We start from the raw sequence: 26,224 nt of genomic DNA on the forward strand, positions 1-26,224 counted from the left end.
TGTTTGAGGAATCTGGACTTATTTTATGTTTTGTTTTTATATTTTTGTTGTAACAACATTTACTGAAATATGGAAAAACAACTATTAAACACAGCAAAGCTTCAAGTGTGTCCAGATTTTTTTTTAACTTAAAGCTCAACAACAAAACCTGATCAACTACACAAATTTTATGAAATAAAATACAATTTAAACAACTTACAAAATGAAATACATGTATAAACATTATTCCTGTATACACGACACATGAAAAACAGAGTGAGAAGGTAATCATAACTATACAATGTCACAGTCTACTGAGCATGAAACATTTTCACCTTTGACCCTTGAAACAGTTTGACAGGAAAAACAAATAGTGTGTCCGTTTCACGAAGCGTTCAGCTGCATTTCAGTTCAGTTTCACAGACATCAGCAGATGAAGTTTGCTAAGTTGGCCAGATTTACTACATGGGGCAAAACGGCATGTGAGCTCAAAGGTGTGGTTAACTTTACCAATGATTTACAAAACGTATTATGTTTCCAACACACACACACACAGTCAGCTCATTTTAATATCAAGCACAAAAATAACAATTGGAAACATTTTCATGTTTTATTCTGGATTAAATATTATCAGGATTAGCAATAAATTGTGTTGCAAACATTAGTAAATCAATTTGTGAGCTTTAAGAATTCTCTGTATATTTTGCACCTAGAAAAAGGAACTCATAGAAATATATGCAGCAGGGGCAAAAATCTCAGTTCAAAATCTCCTACATGTCATCTTGTCACTGCGCTCTCTTTCTAGATACCAACAGTACTTTCTTTAATGCCTAAACCCAGTTTGGATTGGCTCAGTGTTTGAGTAAATCTGGGTTCCAATTGCAGTGAGGATGTACTCACACACATCATGGCTGTCGCCTCGTCACCACTCCACTGATCGCCTGCACTCACCCTTAACAGTGTGGGCTCAGAGTGTGCATCAGTGTGTGTCTACAGTGACGTTCATGATTTTATGCATCCAGTTTCATTTTAAAGTGCTGACACTTCATCCTCTCATATGCCTTATAGATTTGTGAAGTGCTGAACACAGTGATTTTCACACAGGCAGCTGTCATTGAACAACTGCTGGAGTTACATGTAAGTACTTGTGCACGATTAGTGGTCACATAACATGCACATGTTGAGTCCAACTGAACCTGGACTGGAGCAGTTCATGTAACCCTGCCGGGGTGGAGCATGCAGCAGTCTGGTCAAACAAACTGGAAAATGGGAAACAAACATACTCGGGCATGGCACAGCTTTCTTAGTGTGAGTACAGCCTTAGTGAACGTCTCTTACCAAACATTTGCTTCACATACACTGGAGAAATCCTTAATATTTAATAACCATGATTTTATTAAAATATTTTTAGCTCAAATTCTGTATTATCCATAGACTGCATGTATAAGATGGACATAGCTTCCATACTGGTAAAATGAAGCAAATGCCTTAACCTGCATTCTTTCTAATAGCCAGCAGGGGGCGACTTCTGTACTTGTAGTTAGCAGGAAAAAAAACTCAACAGATTTCAGTGGAAAAGGAGCCCTCTGTCATTTGAGCTGTGACCTCGGTAAACACTTCATTAATTAATCAGTGGTATCAATCACTACATTTACATCATATCTAATACATGATGTTCAGAAAGACGATAACGGGGGCAATGACCGATCGACCCCGCTTCTGTGACACCTGGTTTAAAAAACCTAAGAGGGTCACAGTGGACAGCTGAAGGGTCCAAAAATGTGGCTTTGACAAATGTGGGTGACATCACAGTGGCTTTGTCCATCATACACTCTATGATACTACCTCATGAATTGACAGCACAACACAGTCACAGATCTTTCTAAAGAGAACAGAACGTCTTTAAAGTGTGTTTGGACATCAGTGAGTGATTGCAGCTGTGTAAATGATTTATGCCTAAGTGAAAACTGAGAACAACGCACCCTGTAAATATTCTGACACATCAACAGCAGGCCGTTGGAAGCTAATCACTTCATATCAACAGAATTAACCAATGGAAACACAAAGCATGTAACAGGCCAACACCAGAACAGGAACCAGTCCACTGCTACATTCAAGGAATAAAGTTACCCCGTTGTTGAACCTCCCACTCCACAACATTTGAAAATACAAGAAAGCTAGCACAAAGGTAAGAGAGAATGAGGTGAGGGTTTACTGGGACAGCTCACTGGTAACATTTGGCTGTGTGATACAGTACTTCTTCAAAAGCAGCTGCTCGTGTTAAAACCCTGGCTGAGAGAGAATAATGTGGCACATCTGGACTCCCGTGTTGATGATATTACTGAGATTAATAGTGTTAATATGATTATAAAGACCAGTGCACACATCAAATATCCAGTGTGAACATTTGGAGACAGTAAATGCTTGTTTCTGGCATTAGTAGCTGCCCTCGGTCTTCTAAAACTGCTCAAACTTAGCTTTTGTCTTCAGCTATGCTATTTACAGGACAGCTTTCACCAGTATATATATGGCTAATATACTCCGCACACTACAGCAGCAATGCATTGTTTCTCTCAGTTGGTCCCTGACTTTATCAGCTTTAAATCACCTCGCGCCCTCACTCGGCGTCACAGATACAAAACCAGATCTCTGCTGTCATCCAGGCGCAGTCACGCTCACTCTGTGCATTCAGCGATCTCCGTGCCGTCCACGAGCAGCGTGTGAATGATCCCGTCTCGTCTCTTCCCGCTGCTCACAGCTTTCACGCAGCAGTTGTGGTCTCCGAGTGTGAAGTGCGTCTCTGTGCCGTCGTCCACAAACTCACCCTGCAGGCGCAAATCGCAAAAGCGTGAACTAAGAAAGGAAGCGTCCTGTTCCAAACGAAAATAATGATCCAATATGATATCCCAAAAGAAAACAATGCACCGCACCACACAAGCAACCAATCAATTTATATTCAAAGGCAATGAGCAGATAAAACAACAACCAGGAATACACAAACAATCATCAGTAAACAACTTATGGTTTTACAACTGTTGTTAACTATTCAATATAATAAGACCAACACCCCAGATAAAATGACATATCCGAACACAAAGACAATATCCAAACCAAATTTTAATACACAAAACAAGTACACACAGCCTAATCCTTAATGTGAATGCCTCCCATCAACATAAGCACTCTTTAATGAATCTATGATTTATACCATCTCTCTTGCAGGGTCCCCGGGTCACAGACCCCTAGTGGTCTGTTACTAAGGGAACTGCTGCTCTAATAACAACCTGTATTATGTCACTCGTGTTTTACTTACTGCAGTCTCAATATTTTGTCCGTTACACCAAACATCCATGGTGTCTTTCTCTGAAAGTAAAAAGACAGATTTTTTTAAATTAATATTTACCAGATAAGCATTTAAAAAAAATGTAAGTAAACTGGCCCAGACACAGCTGCTGAGCCAGTGAGAGCAGGTTAGTGACTAGCTTTAACTTTAGGTGTAATGTTGCTGGGTGCTGGAATGAGAAAGTTTATCTGTCTTGTGGTTTCCAGTCCTAGTCTGACTCATATCTATTCTGCGTATTTAATCACTTGTAGGTGGTTTCTGCAAACTAAGAGCCAGATTTATGGTCTGCACCAGCACATGATTCTCCGCTTGACATTATAAAACCACAGCTGACATTTGTTAAAGAGCCACAGCATTAACTTTGTGACTGAAAGGCGATGCAACGTCTGATCTGAGCAACGCCCTTGTTTGCCTTAATCTTTATCTGCATTCATCTGCTCTCTGCAGTGAAACACTAAACAGAACTAATAAAGTTACTTTCACTGAAGGCAGGGAAGAGAAAAGACTTCAGACCTGCAGGACCACATGAGTCTATGCACAGACTGAGTTATAAAGACAAGAAAAATGGAAAATGCCTCCAATGGCAGAACACTGGCTGCTGCATACTGAGTAAATGAGTAATTACACACAATTACAGCCTATTAGAGTTCATTTCACAGAGATATTATCTTTGTGCTAATCTAATATACTGTTCATGCTGTATATTATTCCAAAGAGTTGCTGAGCTCTGTTTGACTACTATAAATCAAGTCTTTGTTTGTTTCTGTTTCTCAACAAGAACCAAATTCAGGCTGCTCAGTTACAGCAAAAATCACAACCACAGTTATCTTGATCAACATCAGGGTAATGAATATTTAACATGATAACCTGACTTTTAATAAAAGTTGTATTTACTGTGTCTTGCCAGAATCCTTTGAACAAAGTGTTTCTGGATTAATTTACATTTTCCTGTCTGTCTCAGTCTACATGCCAAAGCATTCTTAGGCATGATACTTAACCCCAAGTTGTTTTTCAATGTGCTCATCAGAGTGTGACTGTTAGATGGAAAGCGCTTAGGTGTAGAAGTGCTTGTATGAATGTGTGTGAATAGTTGAACAAGACATGCTGGATAAAGCATAGTACAAAATGTACTACATACAGTGAAAGACAAACCACAGAGATTGTTTTTAATATAAAGTTTAGTTTAATATTTCCATTCTTTCCCAGCTGGGATATCTCTGTTACAAATGCAGACAATGCACAGTGGTTATTTGCGGCATGTGCTTTCAAGGCAGTTTGCCACTTGATCCACTGTAAGCAGTACAATTATATGAAGGATTAACTCGCCCAGATCACAGACACGGCTGTATATGGTCCAAGCTTAGAGTAGTTAAGGAGCTTAGGCTCAGCTACTGCATAATATTAGAGGGTGGCTGTGAAGAGGCATAAATCACACTGTGCTAAATATCAGGTCTATATCTATCCTGACTGACTATGTAGATGAATTAAAGCTTTATGTATCTTAGATATATATTTGTATTTTATAACCTATTAAAGCTATAAAATAAGTTGCATCTTTTCTCCTATGCGATCATGTTTTGGGTTGTTGGGAGGGGTTTTTTTTTGCATAATTTTTGCAGAATCTTGAATATAGAGCTTTTCTGTATGAATAAAAAAATCATAATTATAAGCTGTCACAGTAACAGAAGTAAAAGGACAAGAGCTGAATGATACAAACACTGAGAGGAGCTCACCCAGGACCACTCTGCAGTCAATGCCGTCTAAGTTGAGCAACCAGGTGCTGGTGACCTTTGACCTGTTCTCCATGTACTTCTTCAGGCTCTTCCCGTTGATCTCCAGGGTGTACTCATAGGCAAAGCCACTGACTGCATCTATATTGATAGTGGCTTTGGTGTCTGAACTGCCCACGCTGAAAGTTTCCTTCCCCACCAGTTTGAACATCCAGTCCCGCCTCAGGACCTCCTGGAGCATAAATCAGAAAATCACAGGAGCTGATGAGGCTGACCTCAGAAACACTCAAATAAAATCAAATAAATTAATAAATAAGATTAGTCCAGCAAAACACGTCCAGTGTTTCCCCGGCTAACAGTATGACTGCACACCTTTCCATCCACGTAGATGACCCTCTTTCCGGTGGTGGTCCCGTGTTCAAACTCGATTCTGTGAACTCCATCACTCAGCGCCACCTCCCACACTCCAGCGAGATCATTAGACATCGTGAGTCCTTCAGAACCTGCTGGAGAACCAAACTACAGCGTGAATCGAAACCAAGGGCAGCTAATACCCTGTGCTAACCTCAGCTGCTATTAAAGAAATGAAAGCTAACAATGCTCGTATCTCTGCGGCTCTTAGCCCGCCGGCACGAATCCCCCCCGGCTACTTCATTACAGCAACTACAGCTACGGCGTTAGAGTATTAATAGCGAGTTATAACTGTGACAGAAACACGGCTAAAGAGCGCAGCTACAATGTTACTCTTTGTGGCATCTAAACTTCCGGTTTCGGGAGTGTTCTTTCAAAGTAAAAGTGGAAAAACGGGTGTCAAACCTCAAAGAGAATCAGAATCAGAATACTTTATTAAACCTTGAGGAAATTGTGTGGTTATAGTTGCTCGAAGAAGGAAGAACAGTAACTGTCTAAACTAAATTAAATAATTGAATATATTATAAAGTTATAAAATAGAATAACTCCCAGTATATAACACAAATTAAATATATATGCTTGAAATTGTACTGTAAACTGTGTTGTTCACACTGCACAGGTTGTGCAGATATTAAGGATGTGCAGCTACTGCAGTGTGTACTGAGGATTAGATCGAAGAGCCCACTTCTAGGCCTTTTCAGAGTGTGATTACAGCTGTGAATTACAGATAAGCTATTAATAAGTCATTAATTACTTTCTTCTTATAATAATTATTATTGTGACTAGTATTATAAAATAAAAAAATGAAATTCCTGGAAAATAACACTATAACTCTATCTAGACACATTATATAACTTATTACATTAAGGTTATTTCTCGTAAGAGACTTTTTCTACCTCAGGCTCGTCATCAACTGTTCTCTAAAAGGAGTGCTTATTAAATAAGAAACACAATTCAACAAATAATGTACACTTTTGTTCTGTCTGGACAGCTATTTAAAGGGGAGTGATATAAGAGATATCACTGAGATGTTTTTCACACCTGAAGCTCTGGTCGCGTCTACCGTGTTCAGTGTGTACGCACCGTTACAGTTTCAGCTTTTTTTTTTTTTATTTCTTTTAATGGTGGTTTTGGTTAATGTTTAACACAGTGAAAAATCTTTCCTTGAAATGTTTCTTTAATATAAGTTATTATGCTATGATGTTAACAGTGTTGGGGAGTAACGGAATACATGTACCACCGTTACGTATTTAAAATACAAAATATGAGTAACTGTATTTACAGTTACCGTTTAAAATGGTGGTATTTAGAATACAGTTACTTTGTTGAAATAAATGGATTACACAGCGGTATTTTCCTGTTTCATATTGTGGCGGGTCAGGACTGTTTGGGTTTTGTTTGACAGCTACGCGCGCTCTCTGCGACTGTGTGTTTCCTGGGTGAGAGAGCTCTTTTTGTTGTTGTTGTTGTTGTTGTGCTAAGCTATGCCGAGCAGTTTGGTTTCTGTTGGAAAATAAACGGCTGTGATTTAATATGAATGCAATAGGCAGAGTGTTACAGGCATAGCGCTAAAGAATGTAGCCTCATGAGCAGTGTAGTCCGCACTGCAGGGAGAATGAACTACCATACCCGTTATGTGTCTGTGAGCGATGGAGGGAGAAAAAGGAGAAAAGTACGAGTTGTCATCGAGCAGAAACGGGAGCTGGAAGCATGTAAATATAATAATAACCACTGCAGCCAAAAGCCCAGTTGTAAGCACGCTATTAAGACTCGACTGTACACTGTGTTTGTGTTTTCCCCCGAAACAATAAGTTCGTTGGAGCAGTCTTTCAACGCCTCTCTCTGTCTCTCGTCTCTCTCGCAATCAAAGTTGACCCAGACAACAAAGAAAAGCTATTTTTCTGCTACGAGCCCAACACGAACCCGAAGTATTAGCCAGAGGTTCGGAGCCGCGGACCTTCAGTAATAGTAATAAATCACACAGCAATAGTACATTCATGTAGTTGTAAAAAGCACGATAATATGTTAAGTAATCTAAAGTATTCAGAATACGTTACTGTCATTGAGTAACGTAACGGAATACGTTACAAAATACATTTTGGGGCATGTATTCTGTAATCTGTAGTGGAATACATTTTAAAAGTAACCTTCCCAACACTGGATGTTAATAGCCTCGCCCATCTGATGTCACATGCACAAGGAGCAGAAAATATTATAATGAATATTTAAACTATTAAACTGGTTGCTAAGAGAAAAAATTAAAAATAAAATTGGGGAAAACTGTGTTAAACTGCCTTCACATTGAAACACTTACTAACGCTGTTGTTTTTAAGTATTTAAAGACCCTTAACTGCGATTGTTAACCACTTTAACCAGCACACATAAAAAAAATCAGCATTCACGCACTTATATTTTTTAATTTACAGCTTGACACAATTTCTGATTTCACAGTAATATGAGAAAATTTTATCATATGGGTCATATGATTGTTGGATTTTTCTCTGTATCTATTATTATAGGATATACTGTACAATATAAAGCGCCTTGGGGCGACTGTTGTTGTGATTTGGCGCTATATAAATAAAATTGAATTGAACGTAGTGTAATGTTCTTATTCCTCTATGAATAAAACATCAAGAATTGCTCCTGGTGCTAGCTTCAGCTAGCTGTTTATTATTCTTTCTACCACGATAACTTTCTTCTTCTATTCTGTATATGTCATTGATTACAGAGCGCCCCCTGTGGGTAGCTTCAACAATAGCAACTATCATTACATCCCCTTTCCAAACAGGTTGGTGTTATACTAACCACAATTCCAAAGAGAACTGTTACTCTGTAACATCTGAACATTCTTGTCTAACATTCAACATGTTATAAATTGTGCAACAAACTACATTCAGTAGTGTTCTCTTTTTTTTTTTTATAACCAAAAGTTGTAGCACAAGTCAAAATAAATAAATCCAAATGTATACCTTACATCTTCCAGAATGAACCAAATGAATCCCATACAGCCCTCAAGCACATTAGAACTCTTCACCTTTGACAGCTTGAACAGTCAATAACACATAACTCAGCAGGTATCAATTAAGTGTGAACAATTACTATTCTAAATGAATTATTATCCGTTGTTTACTTGTGATTTGTGATTTATTATTATTATTTTTTAACAATTCTTTACCACAACAGTTCACACTTGTTCTATGAGCCTCTCTGTAGGTTTCTTAGGTCTGGTAGACCTTCTCAGTATCTCAGACATTGGGGAAGGTGAAGGAGGCTCACTGTGGTGCTCAACAGGGTTAGCACCTCGTTGTTCAGTTCCAGTCTCTGTGTCCTGATGTTTAACATCCTGTGTCTTTAATAGACTTCTCCGGTTTCTTCTTAACACTTGTCCATTCTCTGTCTGAACAGCAAACGATCTGGGCCCTACTTCGCTGAGAACTGTTGCTTTTTTGTCCCAGAAATCTGGACCTGCAATCCTCACAACATCTCTTTCCTGAAGCGGTTCCAGACGCCTTGCAGTTTTGTCATAGTTCCCTTTCTGTCTGTGCTTGAGTTTCATTCTTTTGTCGGTCAGCTTGTTGTCATGTGCATTGTCATTTTCCTTGGAAATGTGTGGAAGTGTGGTACGGAGCTTGCGATGCATGAGTAGCTCAGCAGGTGATGCCCCACACTCCAGGGATGAAGCTCTGTAGCTTAGCAGAGCCAGGTAAGGGTCGGTCTTACTGTCTCTTGCTTTTTTGAACAATCTCTTTACTATTTGGACTCCTTTTTCTGCCTGTCCATTCGCTTGGGGATACAAGGGACTAGAGGTGATATGTTGAAATCCATATTGTTTTGCAAAGTCACTAAATTCTCTACAGTCATATTGTGGACCATTGTCACTGATGACACACTGTGGAATTCCATGTCTGGCAAAAAAGCCCTTCATGTGTGTGATGACTGACTGTGCTGATGTACTGGAAAGCTGTGCCACTTCTGGATAATTAGAATAGTAGTCAATCACCAAAACATAGTCCTTGCCATCCAGATGAAATAAATCCGTGCCTACCTTTTGCCATGGTGCAGTGGGTAGGTCTGCTGCCAGCATTGGCTCTTTTGTTTGTTTGTAGTGATGTTTGAGACATGTTTCACATTTCTGTATCATCTCTTCAATATCCCTGTTGATGCCTGGCCAGTAAACTGCTTCTCTCGCTCTCCTTTTACATTTCTCCACTCCAAGATGTCCTTCATGGATACGCTGAAGCATGTCTTTCCGCATGGATTGAGGGATGACAATCTGGTTTTGTCTCAGCACCAGCCCATTAGCCATGCATAAATCAGCTCGCACAGAGTAGAACCCTGGACAGACTCCTTTTGACCACCCATTCTGTATAAGGTGTGATACTTTCTGCAGCACTGGATCTTTTGTCGTCTCCTGTACAATTTGCTGCAACATGACATCTGATGCTGGGAGTGAGGCAGTTACCATGTTTACATGTGTTTCAGCCTCCTCGGCTGTAGTGCTGACTAACCTGTCACCACTTGGTGCTGGCGCTCGGGATAAAGCATCCGCGAGTACGATATATTTCCCAGGCGTGTAGATCAGCTCAAAATCATAGCGCTGCAACACCATCATCATGCGCTGAATTCTGGGTGACATGTCGTTGAGGTTCTTTTTTCTGATCGAGATGAGAGGTTTGTGATCAGTCTCTGCTGTAAAGGTTGGTAATCCATATACATAGCTGTGAAATTTTCCACACCCAAACACTAAGCCCAAAGTCTCTTTTTCAATTTGAGCATAGCGTTGTTCAGTTTCTGTCATTGATCTGGACGCATATGCTACAGGTTGCCACTTGTCTTTGTTCCTTTGGAGCAGAACTGCTCCCAAGCCATCTTTTGAGGCATCTGTTGAAATTTTTGTTGGCTTTGATGGATCAAAGAATGTCAAGACCGGCTCTGTAGTTACAGTTTCCTTCAATTTTTTCCACTCTTTCTCATGCCGGGCCGTCCACTCGAACACTGTGTTGTGCTGTAGCAGCTCCCTTAGGCATGCTGTCTTGGAGGTAAGATTAGGAATGAACTTACCCAGAAAGTTGATCATCCCCATTGCTCGCAAGACACCTTTTTTGTCAGTGGGTGCTGGCATATCCAATATGGCTTGTACCTTTGACTGATCAGGTTCCACCCCTTCACTTGTAACCTTATCTCCCAGGAAGGTCATCTCTGAAACACCAAAGAGGCACTTGTCTCTATTCAGTTTAAGTCCATTCTTGTTAACTCTCCACAAAAGTTTCTCCAGCCTTTCATCATGTTGTTGCCTTGTATTTCCCCAGACTACGAGGTCATCTATGTAGACTCTGGTGCCTTCCAGCCCTTCGATCAGGGACTCCATTGCCCTGTGGAAGATCTCTGGTGCTGATTTAATTCCAAATGGGAGCCTCAGGAAACAGTAACGCCCAAATGGCGTGTTAAAGGTAGTGTACCTGCTGCTTTCTGGGTCTAGCCTCAGCTGCCAAAATCCATGTGATGCATCCAGTTTGCTAAAAAGCTTAGCTCCTGCCATTTCACTCATTATTTCCTCTCTCTTAGGGATCTGATAATGCTCTCTTTTAATATTTTCATTTAGATCTTTGGGATCAAGGCAGACTCTTAAGGCACCTGTATTCTTTTTCTTGACACAAGTGATAGAGTTCACCCAGTCTGTGGGCTCTTCCACTCGTTCAATGACACCCATTTGAGTCATTCTTTCCAGCTCTTTTTTCAAACTTGTCCGTAATGGAGCAGGCACTCTCCTTGGGGCATGCACCACAGGCACGGCATCATCCTTGAGCTGGATTTTGTAGGTGTAAGGCAATGTTCCATGTCCTTTGAAGACTGAAGGAAATTTACTGATAATGTCTGAACTTCCTTCATGCCCTTGGTGTTCCTGTCTTTTGCCTTGTTTGGCTTCTTTCATGGTGTCAGTATTAATCTGATAGATCCTCTTTACTAGTCCCAAATCCTCAGATGTTTTATCTCCTAAAAGTGACTCGTGTCCATCAGGTACGATGGTGAACAAAATGTTATGCTGTTTGCCTTTTGCTGTCACTTTAAGTCTGCATCCTCCTTTTGTTTGTATTGGCTGGTTATTGTAGGCCCTCAGCGGCGTGACTTTCTCTGTAAATCTTCTAGGCTTCTCAGTCAGTGCCTTGAAATCCTTTTCGTTGATCAAGTTAGCTTTGGCCCCTGTGTCAATTTTAAATGTTACCAATGTCCCATTGACTAACAGTGGAGCAGTCCATTTATCATCTGTGACTGAACTAACACTTTGGCCAGTGTTATGTCTTGAAGACTGTGCATTGACATCTTCTTCATGTGACACCATCTTAATGAAAAATGTTTCACTTAGATCATCACTGTCATCTGTGTCTTCCTGCACAGTGTGTACTTTTTGTCCCTTGTTTTTGGAGAGACACATTTTTGCATAATGGTTTTGTCCTTTACATTTTGCACATTTTTTTCCATATGCGGGACATTGTTTTGGTCTGTGTTTCTCTCCGCATCTCTTGCAAGTGAACATTTCATTGTCACATGTTTTGTTTTTGTTGTCGTTGTTTTTGAATTTACTCCATGGCTTTCTTTTAATCGACACTGCATTCACTGCCTCATTTTCCTGTTGCGCTGCTCCTTGAACAGGCTCTCTAAACGTCAGTACATGTTGTCGTGCTAGCTCACTGGCTTGACTTATCTTTATAGCACTTTCCAGCGTTAGTTCTGTTTCTCTCAACAGTTTCTCTCGGAGCTTCTTCTCATTAGTTCCAAACACTATTTGATCTCGTATCATAGAGTCTCTGAGATCACCAAAATTGCAGGACTGAGCTTTGATCTTGAGGTCTGTGAGAAAAGTATCAAATGACTCACCCTGATGCTGTAAGCGTGAGCGAAAGACGTATCTCTCGTATGTTTCATTTTTCTTTGACAGACAGTGCTCGTCAAATTTCTTCATGACTTCATCAAAGTTATCTTTGTCCTCGGGCTGAGCAAACACAAAAGTGTTGAAGACCTCTATTGCTTCTGTGCCGGCGATGGTGAGCAGCATGGCTATTTTCCTTTCATCTGCCCGTCGATCCACTCCGACAGCTGCAATATACAGTTTGAACTGCTGTTTGAAAGTCCTCCAACTTGCATCCACGTTTCCAGTCAGTTTCAACGGACTTGGCGGTTTTATTGCATCCATCTTGTTGCGTTGCTTCTTTTTCTTAACCCGACTCCTGGTACCATGTAATGTTCTTATTCCTCTATGAATAAAACATCAAGAATTGCTCCTGGTGCTAGCTTCAGCTAGCTGTTTATTATTCTTTCTACCACGATAACTTTCTTCTTCTATTCTGTATATGTCATTGATTACAGAGCGCCCCCTGTGGGTAGCTTCAACAATAGCAACTATCATTACACGTAGTTTTATTTTGAAAATAAAGCGGAAGTCTTACTCCAATAGTAACGCACTCTGCTGCAGGCTTGATCACAATTTGTGGGTCTGACCGCTAACGTTATCTTCTGCGCTGTGAAAGCATGACCTCAAAGGCTATCTGGTGGAATACGATCCACCATTACAGCTCCATGTTACCTGCCCGGTCCTGAGATGCTCCCTGCAGCTCCGCGGCGCGTAAAAATGGCCCAGCAACCACTTTAACGCAGTTTTTCCACAGCTCCTGCGGACAACCAACAGATGAGCTGCGGCTATGCTGTTACTATGGTAACATGGAATCGGCCTACGCGCAGGCTTCTCCCCGCCCACTCCGGAAATAGCAGTGCAGGTACCAGATGTGTTTAGATTGTAGGATTGTAGGAGCAAAAGTTAACGACATATTATATATCGTTCAAGACTTTATTTCCACGTAAACAGACCTGGAAATAAAGTCTGTCATGCAAAAATAGAGTTTGTACAATTATAGCAAACATAAAATTCAAGAGTCCGAACTTTTGTAATTTCTTTAAGTATCTTCAGCAGTAGTTCTCCAGGGTTCTTCTGAAGGACATTCAGAGCTCTTTCTTTGTCTCTGCCTTTGGTTCTGTTCTCTGTAATGATGATCTTTTCTGTTTCAATAACGTAGAGGCCCAGGCTCTGGTTAAGCCCATCCATGAAAACACTACTGAATTGGCAGTGTGTTTTCTTTATTTCTTAAGATCATCGGCTTCACTTACTGCACCTAACTGAGACACACTGCACACCATGCTGAGGTATGCCAAAGATTCAGCTAATAGCTCTTTAGGACTTTATTGGTGCAAAAATGCTATTTTATGTCTGTTGAACTGTGATATCTTTGGCATTTTTTTATAGATTCAGATAAAGAAATGGGCAAAGTATGTATTTTTCTGACAACCTGCTAGTAACAATGAACCTAAATGTTTTTTAAAATCTCCAATCTCCAGCAAATAACTTTGAAAGACCAACATCAACTACTGAGCACTGTAAAAAAAATGATAAGAAAGTCTGGCTTCTTGGGAATAAAATATAAAGAAACAACTGGTGGCTCAAGATTTTTGCACAATACTTGGTATAACACATGAAAAGAAGGTTGGATTTTATAGTCGGACAAAAGTTCTGTTGTTTGTTTGTTTTTTCATGCAAATGGTTAATCACCAGATAAAGTTATTATTTTTATTTATTTGTTTATTTATTTTTATTTATTTATTAAAAACACTGCATTGCAACAACTCTCACAGTGAACACATACCTCCATCTTCCTTTTAGCTTCTTTTTCTTGTATATCTCATTATTTTGTTTGTTTTGTATTCCTGACATTATTTGCATTTTTTCAGCTTTTCTTTTTAGTTAAAATATAGATATATAATTATATATATAGCACATCAAAAATATATAAGACAAAGCACATCAGCGTGTCCTGGAAACAAGGCCACCCGTGAAGGACAGCTCACATATCAATACACTAGAAATAGCCCAGTAGTTAATAGTTAATATTTTAGCACAACATTCTGGGGATCTGGTACTCCTCCCCTCAGACATTTGACCTGCAGGGGGGCAAAACGCTGATGAGCTTTTGTGTGTTGATTTGTGCAGCAAATGTTTTTATTTATAGTATTAACATAGTGGAATAAAATGCAATGATGTTTTGTTTGTATTTTGTTTTGCTTTCAAACAAGTTGTGTGGGATTCAGAGCATCAGTGTGTTTTCTGTGATTAGCGTACACCTGTGTTTTGAAGTGACTGTTTTCATGGTGTTTTTGACTATGTTGCAGAGGCTGACTAAAAACAAAAATGTCACACAATATCGATTTAAAATTATTACGCAGATAAGCAAAAATAAATTCCTCTGAATATGGAAACGATGCCTCACCACTGGCATGAAAAATGTCCTAATATGGGACATCCTCCTTCTCCTTTTTCATTCTGCTTCTCTGTGACTAAGGTCACAACTGTGCAGCCTGTGTGTGCGCGTGGGTGTGTTCTTGTGGTAATTCCTTTTACCACAAAGTATATTCAGCTCCAGCTCCAGAAATATGCTTTTTGTGCAGTCTTGCCTCTGTGCATCACCACAGGGTGTTTTAAGTCTAACAAAAAATCAAGATATGATTGAAGTTAATTTAATAGTTTTACTAAAATGATTGTATTAAGTATTGTGCTATTTTTACCCCCCACAGACACACACAAACACACACATCATCTTTAGAGGCTCAAACAACTTTATTTTTTTAATCCTTGGATTAAAACCCTTTGCTAACAATGAGGGCCTGAAGTCTAGAACATGCATGTCACCAAATGCTGTCTTAATTGTCTTGAGATTAAAATATGCAACTTCCTCCCATTCTGCCTTTTACTGCAGCCACTTTCAGTTCCTGCTTATCTGCGTTAACCTCTAGTGTCATGATGATCCACAAATTTGTTATTAGGAAGTGTTTTTTCTGTGTAAGTCCAGGGGCAAATGCATCTGTTCTGTTAACTAAAGGAAGCGTTGATTACATCTAAGAGCTCTGAAAGTGAGGAAGCACCTGTAAGAGCTGGTTGAACTCTTGAACCTAAGCTTTGTTCATTTTTTTCTGTTTTTATTTCTTAACCTTCATGTGCAAGTCTTCTGTCAAAATATTCCCAGTAATTTAATTCCAGCAGAATATTTGATGCACTGCTGCCCTCACATGCATTTTAGTTACTTTTAGTTAATTATTAGGCTGTTCAGGGGTTAAAGTTGGCAGTGCTGAATGCTGTTGATTATCTCAAAATACAGCTCCATCTCCTAGAAGAAAAGCCTTACAGCTGGTGGGTCTGCTCCACATGTTTTTGGAAAAGGTGCTTTGAAACCATCACATGTGTGTTTACATGTGATTGATTCTGTTACAAAACTCCAACAGAGTGGAGACTGTAGTGGGGGCGTTAAATCTGAGATCTGCAATAAAGTTTCATTTTGAAGTCTGCCTCTTCAAGGAAGATCTCTATCTTTAGGAATTTTCAAAAAGATTTTCTGCCACAGTGCTGAACTTTCCTTTGTAATATACTCAAATGTCGATTTAGTCACTTTATTTGGTTGTGCAAAAGATGATTGTTCGGGTAAAAATACCTCTTAGACAGCTTGTTCATTCATCAAGACGCAGAACCGGAAACAGGGAAATGGCCAGACTACCACAAAGTGTGAGACGACGTTTATTTGAGTTTAGCTGCAGACGGAATTTGACAAATATGCTTGAATAGAAACAAATCTGGATATACCACATTTTCCTAAACACATATTTAGTAGTAACACAAGAATAAGCTTGCATAATGGAGACATTTAATTTTGAAGCACAGTGCGGTGCACATATATCATGCAGTTTTAATTTTGAAGCAACACTTTGCAGACTCATTCGCACATCACTTCACACCTTCAAGTAAAAAACAGAGTCAAAAAAACACACATTGGTTTGATCATGCAAGAAACAGCTTCTTTGACAAAACAGTATCTTAGCACTGATTACAACACAAACTATCAGTTTCTACAGAGTTTCTGTTACTTAAATGAAACCTTTTCATCAAAGAAACAAACACAACTTGTTTTTGAAACAGATGGCAGATTTCACCACTGCTTCTTCCTGTGTGAAAGATAATATCAGACTGAGACTTTTTTTCTTCACTACTGCGTAGAATAAGGTAACAATATTTACTGGACAGCCTCAGAATAATGTGCACAATATCACACCAACACTGGATTTTTAAATGTTTTTTATTCTTAATGAACAAACACACTAAAGCGTCATTAGAACATGTACAGCAACAATATTTTTGTGAATGCTTAAAGCACAAAACCTGTCAAACTAAAATTTCTATACCACTTTTATGGTTTTATTAAACACTTAAAGTGATTTACAGCACAAGTTAACATGAATATCTGTGGGAGAAAGCCAGTGTGTCCAGAGGATCCCTGGCAGACAAGGCAAGCTCCACACAGGAAGGCCCCGACTTTCTTTCTCAGAACTCTCTTGCTATATGACAGTGCTAACCATGTTATCTGATTCTCTTTTTAACTTGAACACCTGCGTTCTTTTTCTCTGAATTCTCACTGCTTAGATTCAGTAATCAATATTCGTGCTGAAATAATACTTCAAAAGTTACACCAAACATTACACCACGAGAGATCCAGGTGAGGCACTGAACTCACTATTTTATTTCAAATCTGGTAGCAACATTGTTACTAATGAACCAAGTTCATTTTGGGTATTGTTTGGAAATTCTAGTAATAGAATGGAATGAGTTAAACTGAGAAATACTGACCAGTTATTTAGAAAACAAAATCCTCCTGTTAACCAAAGGAAACAGCTGAACTGGCTGTGTGAAATGCTAACACCCAGACACATCTGCATATTACTATTTTTACCACCAGATTTCGTTCTACACAGATGTTTTCTCCTGTTTTCTATTTTATCTTAAGCCAAGCGATGCTGCTTTCTGCTACCTTTTCAATCTCAGCAAAAGAAAGAAAAAGACAATTCGCTCCCCCGATATCTGTTCCTGAAAATTCACACGACTTGCAAAAGCAGTTATGGAGTAAAAAAACGTGACATGTCTAGTTATTACTTTCTCTGAATTTGCTATTTAGGGCTGATGGTGTATATGTGGTTTGCATCAATGTACTTTCTGGATCTTTAGTACATTGCACTTTGAGGACATTTGACCAGTTGAAGATGCATTTTAAAAAATGACCACCACCTGAGCCTGTAAATAATCATCCATCAGGGCTTTTTTACATTGTGACTGAGGTGTTTCTGGATCTTAAGCTGCCTACACTGCCAGCAGAGCCCTTCCTGTAAGCCATCTGGAGCCTCTTGCTGATGAGGCCGTGTCTGTAAAGAGCTGAGAGCAGCTGGTTACGGAACTTCTGCCCAACAAAGGCGTACAGCACCGGATTCACTGCACAGTGCATGAAGGCCAGAATTTCGGTGACACTCAGCATGGCAATCACTGTGTAATGAGTTTCACATGTAGTCAGTTCCAGAGATCCTCCCTGTATGAGTGTGTCAATCAGTACAGTGACATTATAAGGCAGCCAGCACAGAATGAATGCCAGCACAATGGCCAAGATGACACGCATAGCTTTGTGCTTTTGTTGGTTGCGTGTGTGAAACAAAGTCACCACAGTCCAGCCATAGCAGACAGCCATGACCACCAGAGGCAGGAAGAAGCCCAGTGTATGCCGCAGAACGCGTAGAGTCACTCGCCAGCGATCGCTGCTTTCACCAGTAACGTTTTCAAAGCAAATGGACACTCCAAATTCAGTATCTATGCTCTCCCTCTTAATCACCACTGGTAAGGACAACATTACAGCCACCAGCCACACAATACTGCAAATAACTTTGACCAACAGGTGATGGGAGGACAGGACCCGCGTAGCTCTGACAATGGCAAAGTATCTGTCCACACTGATGCATGCCAGCAGGAATACGCCACTGTATGCAGATGCCTCCTGAAAGCCTGAGAGGAGTTTGCACAGGAAGTTTCCAAAGATCCAGCCAGCATTACATTTCACAGCCCAGAACGGCAGGGTAAGACAGAAGAGCAGGTCTGCAATCGCCAGGTGCATCAGGTAGATGTCAGTGCTGGTTTTACTTTTCTTCATATTGAAAACGACAAAGACAACAACACTGTTACCTACGATGGCGAAAACAAACACGATAATGTAGACTACGGTCATCCCCATGTTGTTAAATCCAGGCACTGTTTTATTGCAAGGAGAAGATTCTGAAATCATTTCTTCATCCTCGTCATAGCTGTAATTTAAATTGAGATTGCCCAAATTGGAGAAGACCTGCAGGCGGGCAAAACATAACAATGTGTTAATACTAGGATACAGGTAGAAATAGTACAGTGCAAAGTAGATGGTGCTTATTGCAACTATTTTAGTTGGTAGTACTAAGATGAAGACAAGTTAACAATAAAGCAGCAAGTTTCAGTCATCATTGTGTCATAATATTTAGAAATAAAATTTGCAAGAAAACCATTTCTTAGTCTAGCACACATCCATAGTCCCCTTTTCTTTTGCTCACATTCACAACAAGTGCACCAATGTCAAAGATATCCACTGATTACCTCTGATCCTTTCACAGCTTGATTGGTGAGAACAAAACACTTCAAAACAAAAAGTATGAAAAGTTGTTGCTCCATCGTTTCTTTGTGATGTGCACAAGTTGAACACCTTGTCAGGAGTGTTGTTTTTGCTCAGAGATGTGGTTAAAGTCCTTGTGAAATGGTTGTGCAGAGCTGTGTTGCTGGTGCTTTATTAGCAAATTGTTCAGCTCAAGGGAAGTGGGCAAACCCACACACACTATCTGCCTGTGGCGATCTACATGAATAAGATGACAACAGGTTGTCTTCTAAACCATTTTGACAGATCTCTCAGGTAAATGTCAGACAGGAAACATTATACCAGTGAGGCACTTTATGTAAAAGTCACTTTGTCTAATTTGATCCTTTGGCAGAAAATGTAGATAATTTAAACTATAAACTGTTTTTTTTTCTTCTTCTTATTTATTTATTTATTTATAATTTGCACGTGCAAAATACATTGTCTACATTAATACAGTCACCAGAGCCCCATCAGATAAGGAGCTCAGTTTCCATTTTAGTGCTGCCTTTCACTCCATGTTGCATTTAACCATCGAAGTTCAAAATTGTTCATTTGGGGGTTTTTCCCACAAAATGGAAACTTATCATTGCCTCTGTTTTATTGTGTAACGTGTTTTTATCAGAGAAAATGCCTTGTTTGGAATTCCTTGTTAGAAGTTTCAAGCAAGGGCAAAAAAAACCCCCTCTAAACTTAGTATTTCCTGTTTGATGCTTAGTTACAGTGTGCATGTCTGCAGCCTTGGGAATCGTCTTATTTTGCACATCTTTCACCTTTACTTCACTAGAAATTTAAGTTTTCTTCTTTCTTCTTTTCCCACACATTGGTACATGAGTATACATGTAATACTGTGAATAAGCAAAAGCTGTGTAAATGTAGAACTTCTGCAATATTGCTTTATATAGATTTGCCAATTTACTAAGAATTCAGGGGGATGTCAAATGACACACAAGTTTTGCATTTGCGTGGTTGAATTTATTGAATTTTCACGTAATATGCAATCCAACCCCAGAAATAAAACCTTTAACCCCAGACTTCCTGTCTTCACTTTTAGTATCCAATATGGGCAACAAAAAACAAGTTGAGCGCCTGATATAGTCCAATGAGAGTCTGTGAAGCTTTCAAATGTTTTACATCCAGAAACTCCTCCATAGATTCTGGAGCTTTGTTCATCTTCATCATCATCATCATCTAAAACTTAACATTTGGAGTATGTTTGGAGTATGTTTTTGATAAGTTGTCATTATACAGTATTTTTGAACTGATGCGCTTTTTAAAATCTTGACATTTTCATCAGTAGGGGGCAGCACTTATCTGTGTTCAGAGAATAGATCATGTGCTTTCAAACTCTTAGGATAGATAGTTTATTTATCCCCAAGTCGAAATTCAAACATCCGGCTGCTCCATCCATGCACAAACATCTCTCCAGTCATAACCATAAATAAATAAACGAAAAAAATAATGTTTAAAAGGACTTAAATCTGACATTGTCCATTATAGATTTCAGTTTGTTCAGTGGCTTTTTTCACCAGCTTGCCCAGTTGCTTAGTGTTTTTGACCATTAAGCTGGGCCCCAACACACAGCAGCATTAAAACAGAGCACTGGCCACCACAGTATGATCAAATGCATATTCAGTATCTCATCACACACCAAAAAACCTCAGCAGCTGCAAGAAGACGAGGTGGCACTGCCCCTTCTTGTAAAGAGAATCAGTACTCTTGGGCCTCTTGTCTTTCAATAGGACCCTCAGATATTTATAAATGGTAAATGGTAAATGGCCTGTATTTATATAGCGCTTTACTAGTCCCTAAGGACCCCAAAGCGCTTCACATATCCAGTCATCCACCCATTCATGCACACATTCACACACTGGTGATGACAAGCTACATTGTAGCCACAGCCACCCTGGGGCGCACTGACAGAGGCGAGGCTCCTGGACACTGGCGCCACCGGGCCCTCTGACCACCACCAGTAAGAGTGGTGGTCAGGACACTGAGGTGGTGTATAAGAGTACACCACCTCAGTGTCCTGCCCATGTATGGAGACTGATGATTGGAATGGCCTAGATCTTCTAAAAGCCATCACTATCTCCTTGGTTTTAGCTGTATTGAGGTGGAGGCAGCTCCTACTGCATCAGTCCCTGAAGGTTTCTACAAAGTTCCCTGTTTTAAGAAAATGTGATTCTGTTCCTTTTTTGACCTTTGAATGGAACATCAAGCTGATCCACAGATACATGACTAATGAGAGACCTCTAGCCACTCAGGAGTATCACTGTTAAACAATGCTTTTGTGGTTCTTACACAAAGTGACCACATGAAACGAAAGTCGAATGAGAGTTTGAATAATAGCACTGTTATCTAGGAGGCCCATCCCACCACAGATGTTCCTCGAGTGTTCTGACATCACCACCATAGAGCTCATTCACTTGTGAATCCTCGTGACCCTTGACCACCCTTCTACCTACTCAGCACATACTAAATGTAAACGCTTCCCATAATAACCCTGCTGTGTCAATTTAAAGACTTTCTCCACCTGTAGGACCACATGCTGGTCTAATCAGCAGATTCTAGCCTGAAACACTGACCACAAAACCCAACAGATGCCCAGAGAAGATAGTTAAACAATCTTGCATTTACAGTGGTTAAAACTGTAAAACCTTTCAGTACATCCTTTGGCAATAGGGATATATTTTTCTGCCGTGCTCTATAGAACTTCATCTGCAAGAACTTGACATGACAACGTAGAAAACAAGGCCTCTCTTAGTTACATCAAACACTTCCAGGCATATAAACACTGAGACTGAACACAGAGAGGAGGTACAACACCAGGTGGACTGGTGTCAGAATAACAACCTGCCTGTAAATGTTCAGAAGACTAAAGAGATGGCTGTTAACTTCAGGAAGAGCTTAATGGCCCACACTCCACTGCACATCAACAGTCTGCTGTTGAGATGGTCCACAGTGTGAAGTTCCTGGGTGTGCACATATCAGATGACTCCTCCTGAAACCTGAACACCACCATCACGAAGAAAGCCCAACAACGTCTCTACTTTCTTAGGAAACTGAAGAAGGCAAGTCTTCCTCCTCCCATCCTCCCATCATTTTACCATGGAACCACTGAGAACATCTTCTCCTGCTACATCACCTTCTGGTACAGGGAATGCATTTTTGCTGAAATGAAGTTTCTGCAGCAGATAGTGAGGACAGCAGAGAGGATCATTGGAGGCCCTCTCCCATCCATCTCCCAACTCTACGACAGACACATCATCCGACGTTTGAACAGCTTAGTGAAGGACACTTTCCAGCCCTCACACGCACTGTTCTCCCTCCTTCCATCTGGCAGACGGTTTTGCAGGATCAGAACCGTAATGGCCAGACACTGCAAAAGCTTCTTCCCCCAAGCAGTCAGAGCTCTCAACTAACTACCACCGAAGGACTGATATACACAAAGACTTTCACAAACACCTTACAATACTCACCAAAAGACTTAAAAACAACAAAAACTTCCACAAACCCACTACAGACTGGACCTGGGAACAATATGCTTATTTGCACTCGGTCACATAGTTACAGAACACACATCTAAATTATACTATATTTGCACATTTTCCATCTTGCACATGTCTTGTCTACAATATCCTGACCATAACTTGAACCTAGTATTCAATACCTACTGCACAATCCACTTCGTAGTGTCTTTGTCGTGTCTTTTTTGTATAGTTAGTATTGTATAGTTATTATTATAGTATTGTATAGTTAGTAATTGTACCTATTTATCTCCTAATTTTACCCAAATTTAGCAAGTTATTATTTATTTTTAATTCCTAGATTTAGATCTCTTTCAGATTATATTCTTATAAATGCACCAGGGGGGCATTTCGCTATATATATATATATATATATATATATATATATATATATATATATATATATATATATATATATATATATATATATATATATATATATACATATATATATATAGCTGGACTGAAAGACAGCACAGACGCACTAATCATGGCAGCACAAGAACAAGCTCTGAGCACAAGATCCATAGAGGCTGGGGTCTATCACACCAGGCAAGACCCCAGGTGTAGGCTGTGTAAAGATGCCCCAGAGACAATCCAGCACATAACAGCAGGGTGCAAGATGCTAGCAGGAAAGACATACATGGAACGCCATAACCAAGTGGCCGGCATAGTGTACAGGAACATCTGTGCCGAGTACAACCTGGAAGTCCCGAGGTCAAAATGGGAGATGCCCCCAAGGGTGGTGGAGAATGACCGAGCTAAGATCCTGTGGGACTTCCAGATACAGACGGACAAAATGGTGGTGGCTAACCAACCGGACATAGTGGTGGTACACAAACAGAAGAAGATGGCCGTAGTGATCGATGTAGCGGTTCCCAATGACAGCAATATCAGGAAGAAGGAACACGAGAAGCTGGAGAAATACCAAGGGCTCAGAGAAGAGCTCGAGAGGATGTGGAGGGTGAAGGTAACGGTGGTCCCCGTGGTAATCGGAGCACTAGGTGCGGTGACTCCCAAGCTAGGCGAGTGGCTCCAGCAGATCCCGGGAATAACATCGGAGATCTCTGTCCAGAAGAGCGCAGTCCTGGGAACAGCTAAGATACTGCGCAGGACCCTCAAGCTCCCAGGCCTCTGGTAGAGGACCCGAGCTTGAAGGATTAACCGCCCGCAGAGGCGTGCTGGGTGTTTTTTTTTTTATTTTATATATATATATATACACACATACACACACACAGAGCCTCAGTTCAGAAACAGTGACTATGCTGATGATCACCAGTAAGTTTTCTTTATGAGAAAACACCATCTCCGAGAAACTTATACAGCGCTCACACAAAACATGTTTTTTGGTACATGAGGATAAAAGTAATGAAGGCTCATAAAATGTCTGTGTAGGTTCTCAGTCATCCACAGCATGGTAGTGTAAGGAGCTTGGAAAAATGTGACTGGAGTTTAAGTTTTGTAAAGACACTACACCTCTCATCAAGAGGCTTCTTCAGTTCTACAACCAGAAGTTGGAGAATCACAGGTATTTAGACCCTAATGGGTGTTGACCTACCCTTAATCATGCGCCTTGTCACATAAGCCAATGCTTGGGGAACGTTCGGGTCATTATCGCCACAGATCTGGGGTGAAACCACTGTGAGATTTTGCCTCATCCTATCAGGTCACCTGACGTAAGGTGTGAATGGCAGACAAATATACAATGGTATTCCACTAATCCACTAACACTAATACTCCACCTCCACTGCACCAGTTGCTACTACAATTAAAACCCTGCAACACAAGAACTCACAAACTTGGCGCAAATACAAACATAGACAGACGAGGAGAGCATCACAGGGAGATGGACTATGTAGCAAGTTATTTTTCTTAAGAGCCAGGGTTTTGTGTGTTATCAGATTAAACAAAACTTGAAACCTCAGTCAGATAAAAGCGTTGACTGAGGCTGTTGTGACTATGTGAATGAGGCACTCACAGAAAGGGAGAGTTTCTACACGTCATTTGACTCTTCTTCCACACATAAGCTAAGTCGGTCACAACTGCAGTCGTTTCATCTTTGCTTTTTGCACATGATGTGGTTCTGTTGGCTTCATCAGGTGGAAATTTCCAGCTTGCACCTCCAAAACCATGACTATGGTTCTCAGCCAGAAAAGGGTAAATGGCCCACCTTGGGGTCTTGTTCTAAAGCTGGTACGAGTGCAGCATGAGACTGACAGACAGATTGGTGCAGACTGACTGACTGGGCAACTGGGATGTATTGATCTGTTGTGGGAGAGAGAGAGCTGAGCATAAAAATGGAGCTGTCAATTTAACCACCTGTGAGATTATGAATTTAGACTGATATGAGCTCTGAGTAGTGACTGAAAGAATCTGAAGGTTGGCTCTACTCTCCCTTAGAGTGAGGTCATTTGAAAGGGACTCAGAGTAGAACCGCTGCTTCTGCACATCAAAAGGAGCCAGTTGACCTGGTTTGGGTATTTGTTCCTGTACTATATTGGCACATTTGCACATATCCTTCTTGCACATGTCTTGTCTATAATAGCCTGACCATAACTTTTGACTTCGATGCCTCCTGGACGCCTCCTAGATGAGGTTTTTAAGGAATGTCTTATCGGATGGAGGCAAGCCCAGGGCTCGCAGGAGAGATTATATCTCTCAGCTGGTTTGGGAATGACGTGGATGGGCTGGAAGAGGTGGCTGGGGTGAAGGAAGTCTGGGCGTCTCTGCTCAGACACTGCCCCTATGAGCTGGTCCAAGATAAGAAGTAAAAAATGTGTGTATGTATGAATGTATGATGAGAGGAATTCGTGTTGACGGATTTTTCCTGAAATTTCTTTCTTTTTTATATGTTAAGATATTCCAGGGATTTTGAATGTACAGTTAAACTTGTTTGCACTGACTGAACAAAAGTCTTTCATTTCTTTACTTTAAACCATTAAAATCACTGTTTTCTTTTGGAGTAACCAAACCTGTCAACCAATTTGCATTTTTCCCAGGACGGGCCCACACAAGTAAACATGTTGGAGGCTGCCAACAGGAAAACACACCTCAAATACAAACAAATAAGTATGTCTGGATGAGTTTATCCCTTTACCGTTACATTTCTTACAAGTTACTAACTCTGTTTCTAGATGTGTTTGAAAAGGGGTCATTTGTCACCATAATTGTATTTAAAGATACTGAAGACCAGATTGATGTTATTTGCTTACCATACTTGATCTCTGAGGGGCTCTAACCTGATAGCTGTGACATTAGGGAGCTGTCACAAAACACCCTTCTGTTCAGGATCCATACAAGGGCATACGGAGACCTTTGCTATTTTAATACCTCAATCTAGGATACGTCACAAAAGAGAAATCCAGCACACAAAGCGGCCTGTGTGCCTAATGAGCTGTCAGTTTGTAATAAGACCATCCATACAGAACTCATGTTTACACATCCTGCTCTGTTTGCTTATGTTTTTGTGTGCGTGATGGTTGGAGATTAGCTTGTGACCACACTGCCGAAAGGTTGTGTCTATTTAAACTCGGGTTAAGCTGGATTTTAAAACAGTAGCACGAGTACACTCCCCCTCATCGGTAAAACCTTTGTTGTGACAGTGACGGCTCACTTTTTGGTTCCTACTGACTACCACGTGTGATACGGCAGTGTCCTGTAAATCCAGTC

General features: G+C 40.3%; 3 protein-coding genes across 3 annotated transcripts; all 3 read right to left on the reverse strand.

Annotated features, from left to right (window-relative positions):
- LOC113007474 (fas apoptotic inhibitory molecule 1-like) lies at nucleotides 1-13,143 on the reverse strand. Its single transcript, XM_026144068.1, has 5 exons — nucleotides 13,049-13,143; nucleotides 5,425-5,558; nucleotides 5,056-5,284; nucleotides 3,293-3,342; nucleotides 1-2,804 (listed from the first exon to the last, which is right to left on the reverse strand). The coding sequence occupies exons 2-5, from the start codon at nucleotides 5,536-5,538 to the stop codon at nucleotides 2,655-2,657; spliced, it is 543 nt and encodes a 180-aa protein (XP_025999853.1). The 5' UTR covers nucleotides 5,539-5,558; nucleotides 13,049-13,143; the 3' UTR covers nucleotides 1-2,654.
- LOC113007601 (uncharacterized protein K02A2.6-like) lies at nucleotides 8,651-12,658 on the reverse strand. The gene is made up of 2 exons (XM_026144316.1): nucleotides 12,343-12,658; nucleotides 8,651-11,667 (listed from the first exon to the last, which is right to left on the reverse strand). Exons 1-2 carry the CDS (start codon nucleotides 12,656-12,658, stop codon nucleotides 8,651-8,653), a joined length of 3,333 nt encoding a protein of 1,110 aa, XP_026000101.1.
- Nucleotides 13,144-16,616: 3,473 nt separating the features above from the next.
- Nucleotides 16,617-19,237, reverse strand: cxcr2 (chemokine (C-X-C motif) receptor 2). The gene is made up of 2 exons (XM_026145042.1): nucleotides 18,995-19,237; nucleotides 16,617-18,713 (listed from the first exon to the last, which is right to left on the reverse strand). The coding sequence occupies exons 1-2, from the start codon at nucleotides 19,067-19,069 to the stop codon at nucleotides 17,652-17,654; spliced, it is 1,137 nt and encodes a 378-aa protein (XP_026000827.1). The 5' UTR covers nucleotides 19,070-19,237; the 3' UTR covers nucleotides 16,617-17,651.
- Nucleotides 19,238-26,224: the final 6,987 nt, after the last annotated feature.

Source organism: Astatotilapia calliptera, chromosome 16, assembly GCF_900246225.1.
Source record: "Astatotilapia calliptera chromosome 16, fAstCal1.2, whole genome shotgun sequence".
Taxonomy (NCBI): domain Eukaryota; kingdom Metazoa; phylum Chordata; class Actinopteri; order Cichliformes; family Cichlidae; genus Astatotilapia; species Astatotilapia calliptera.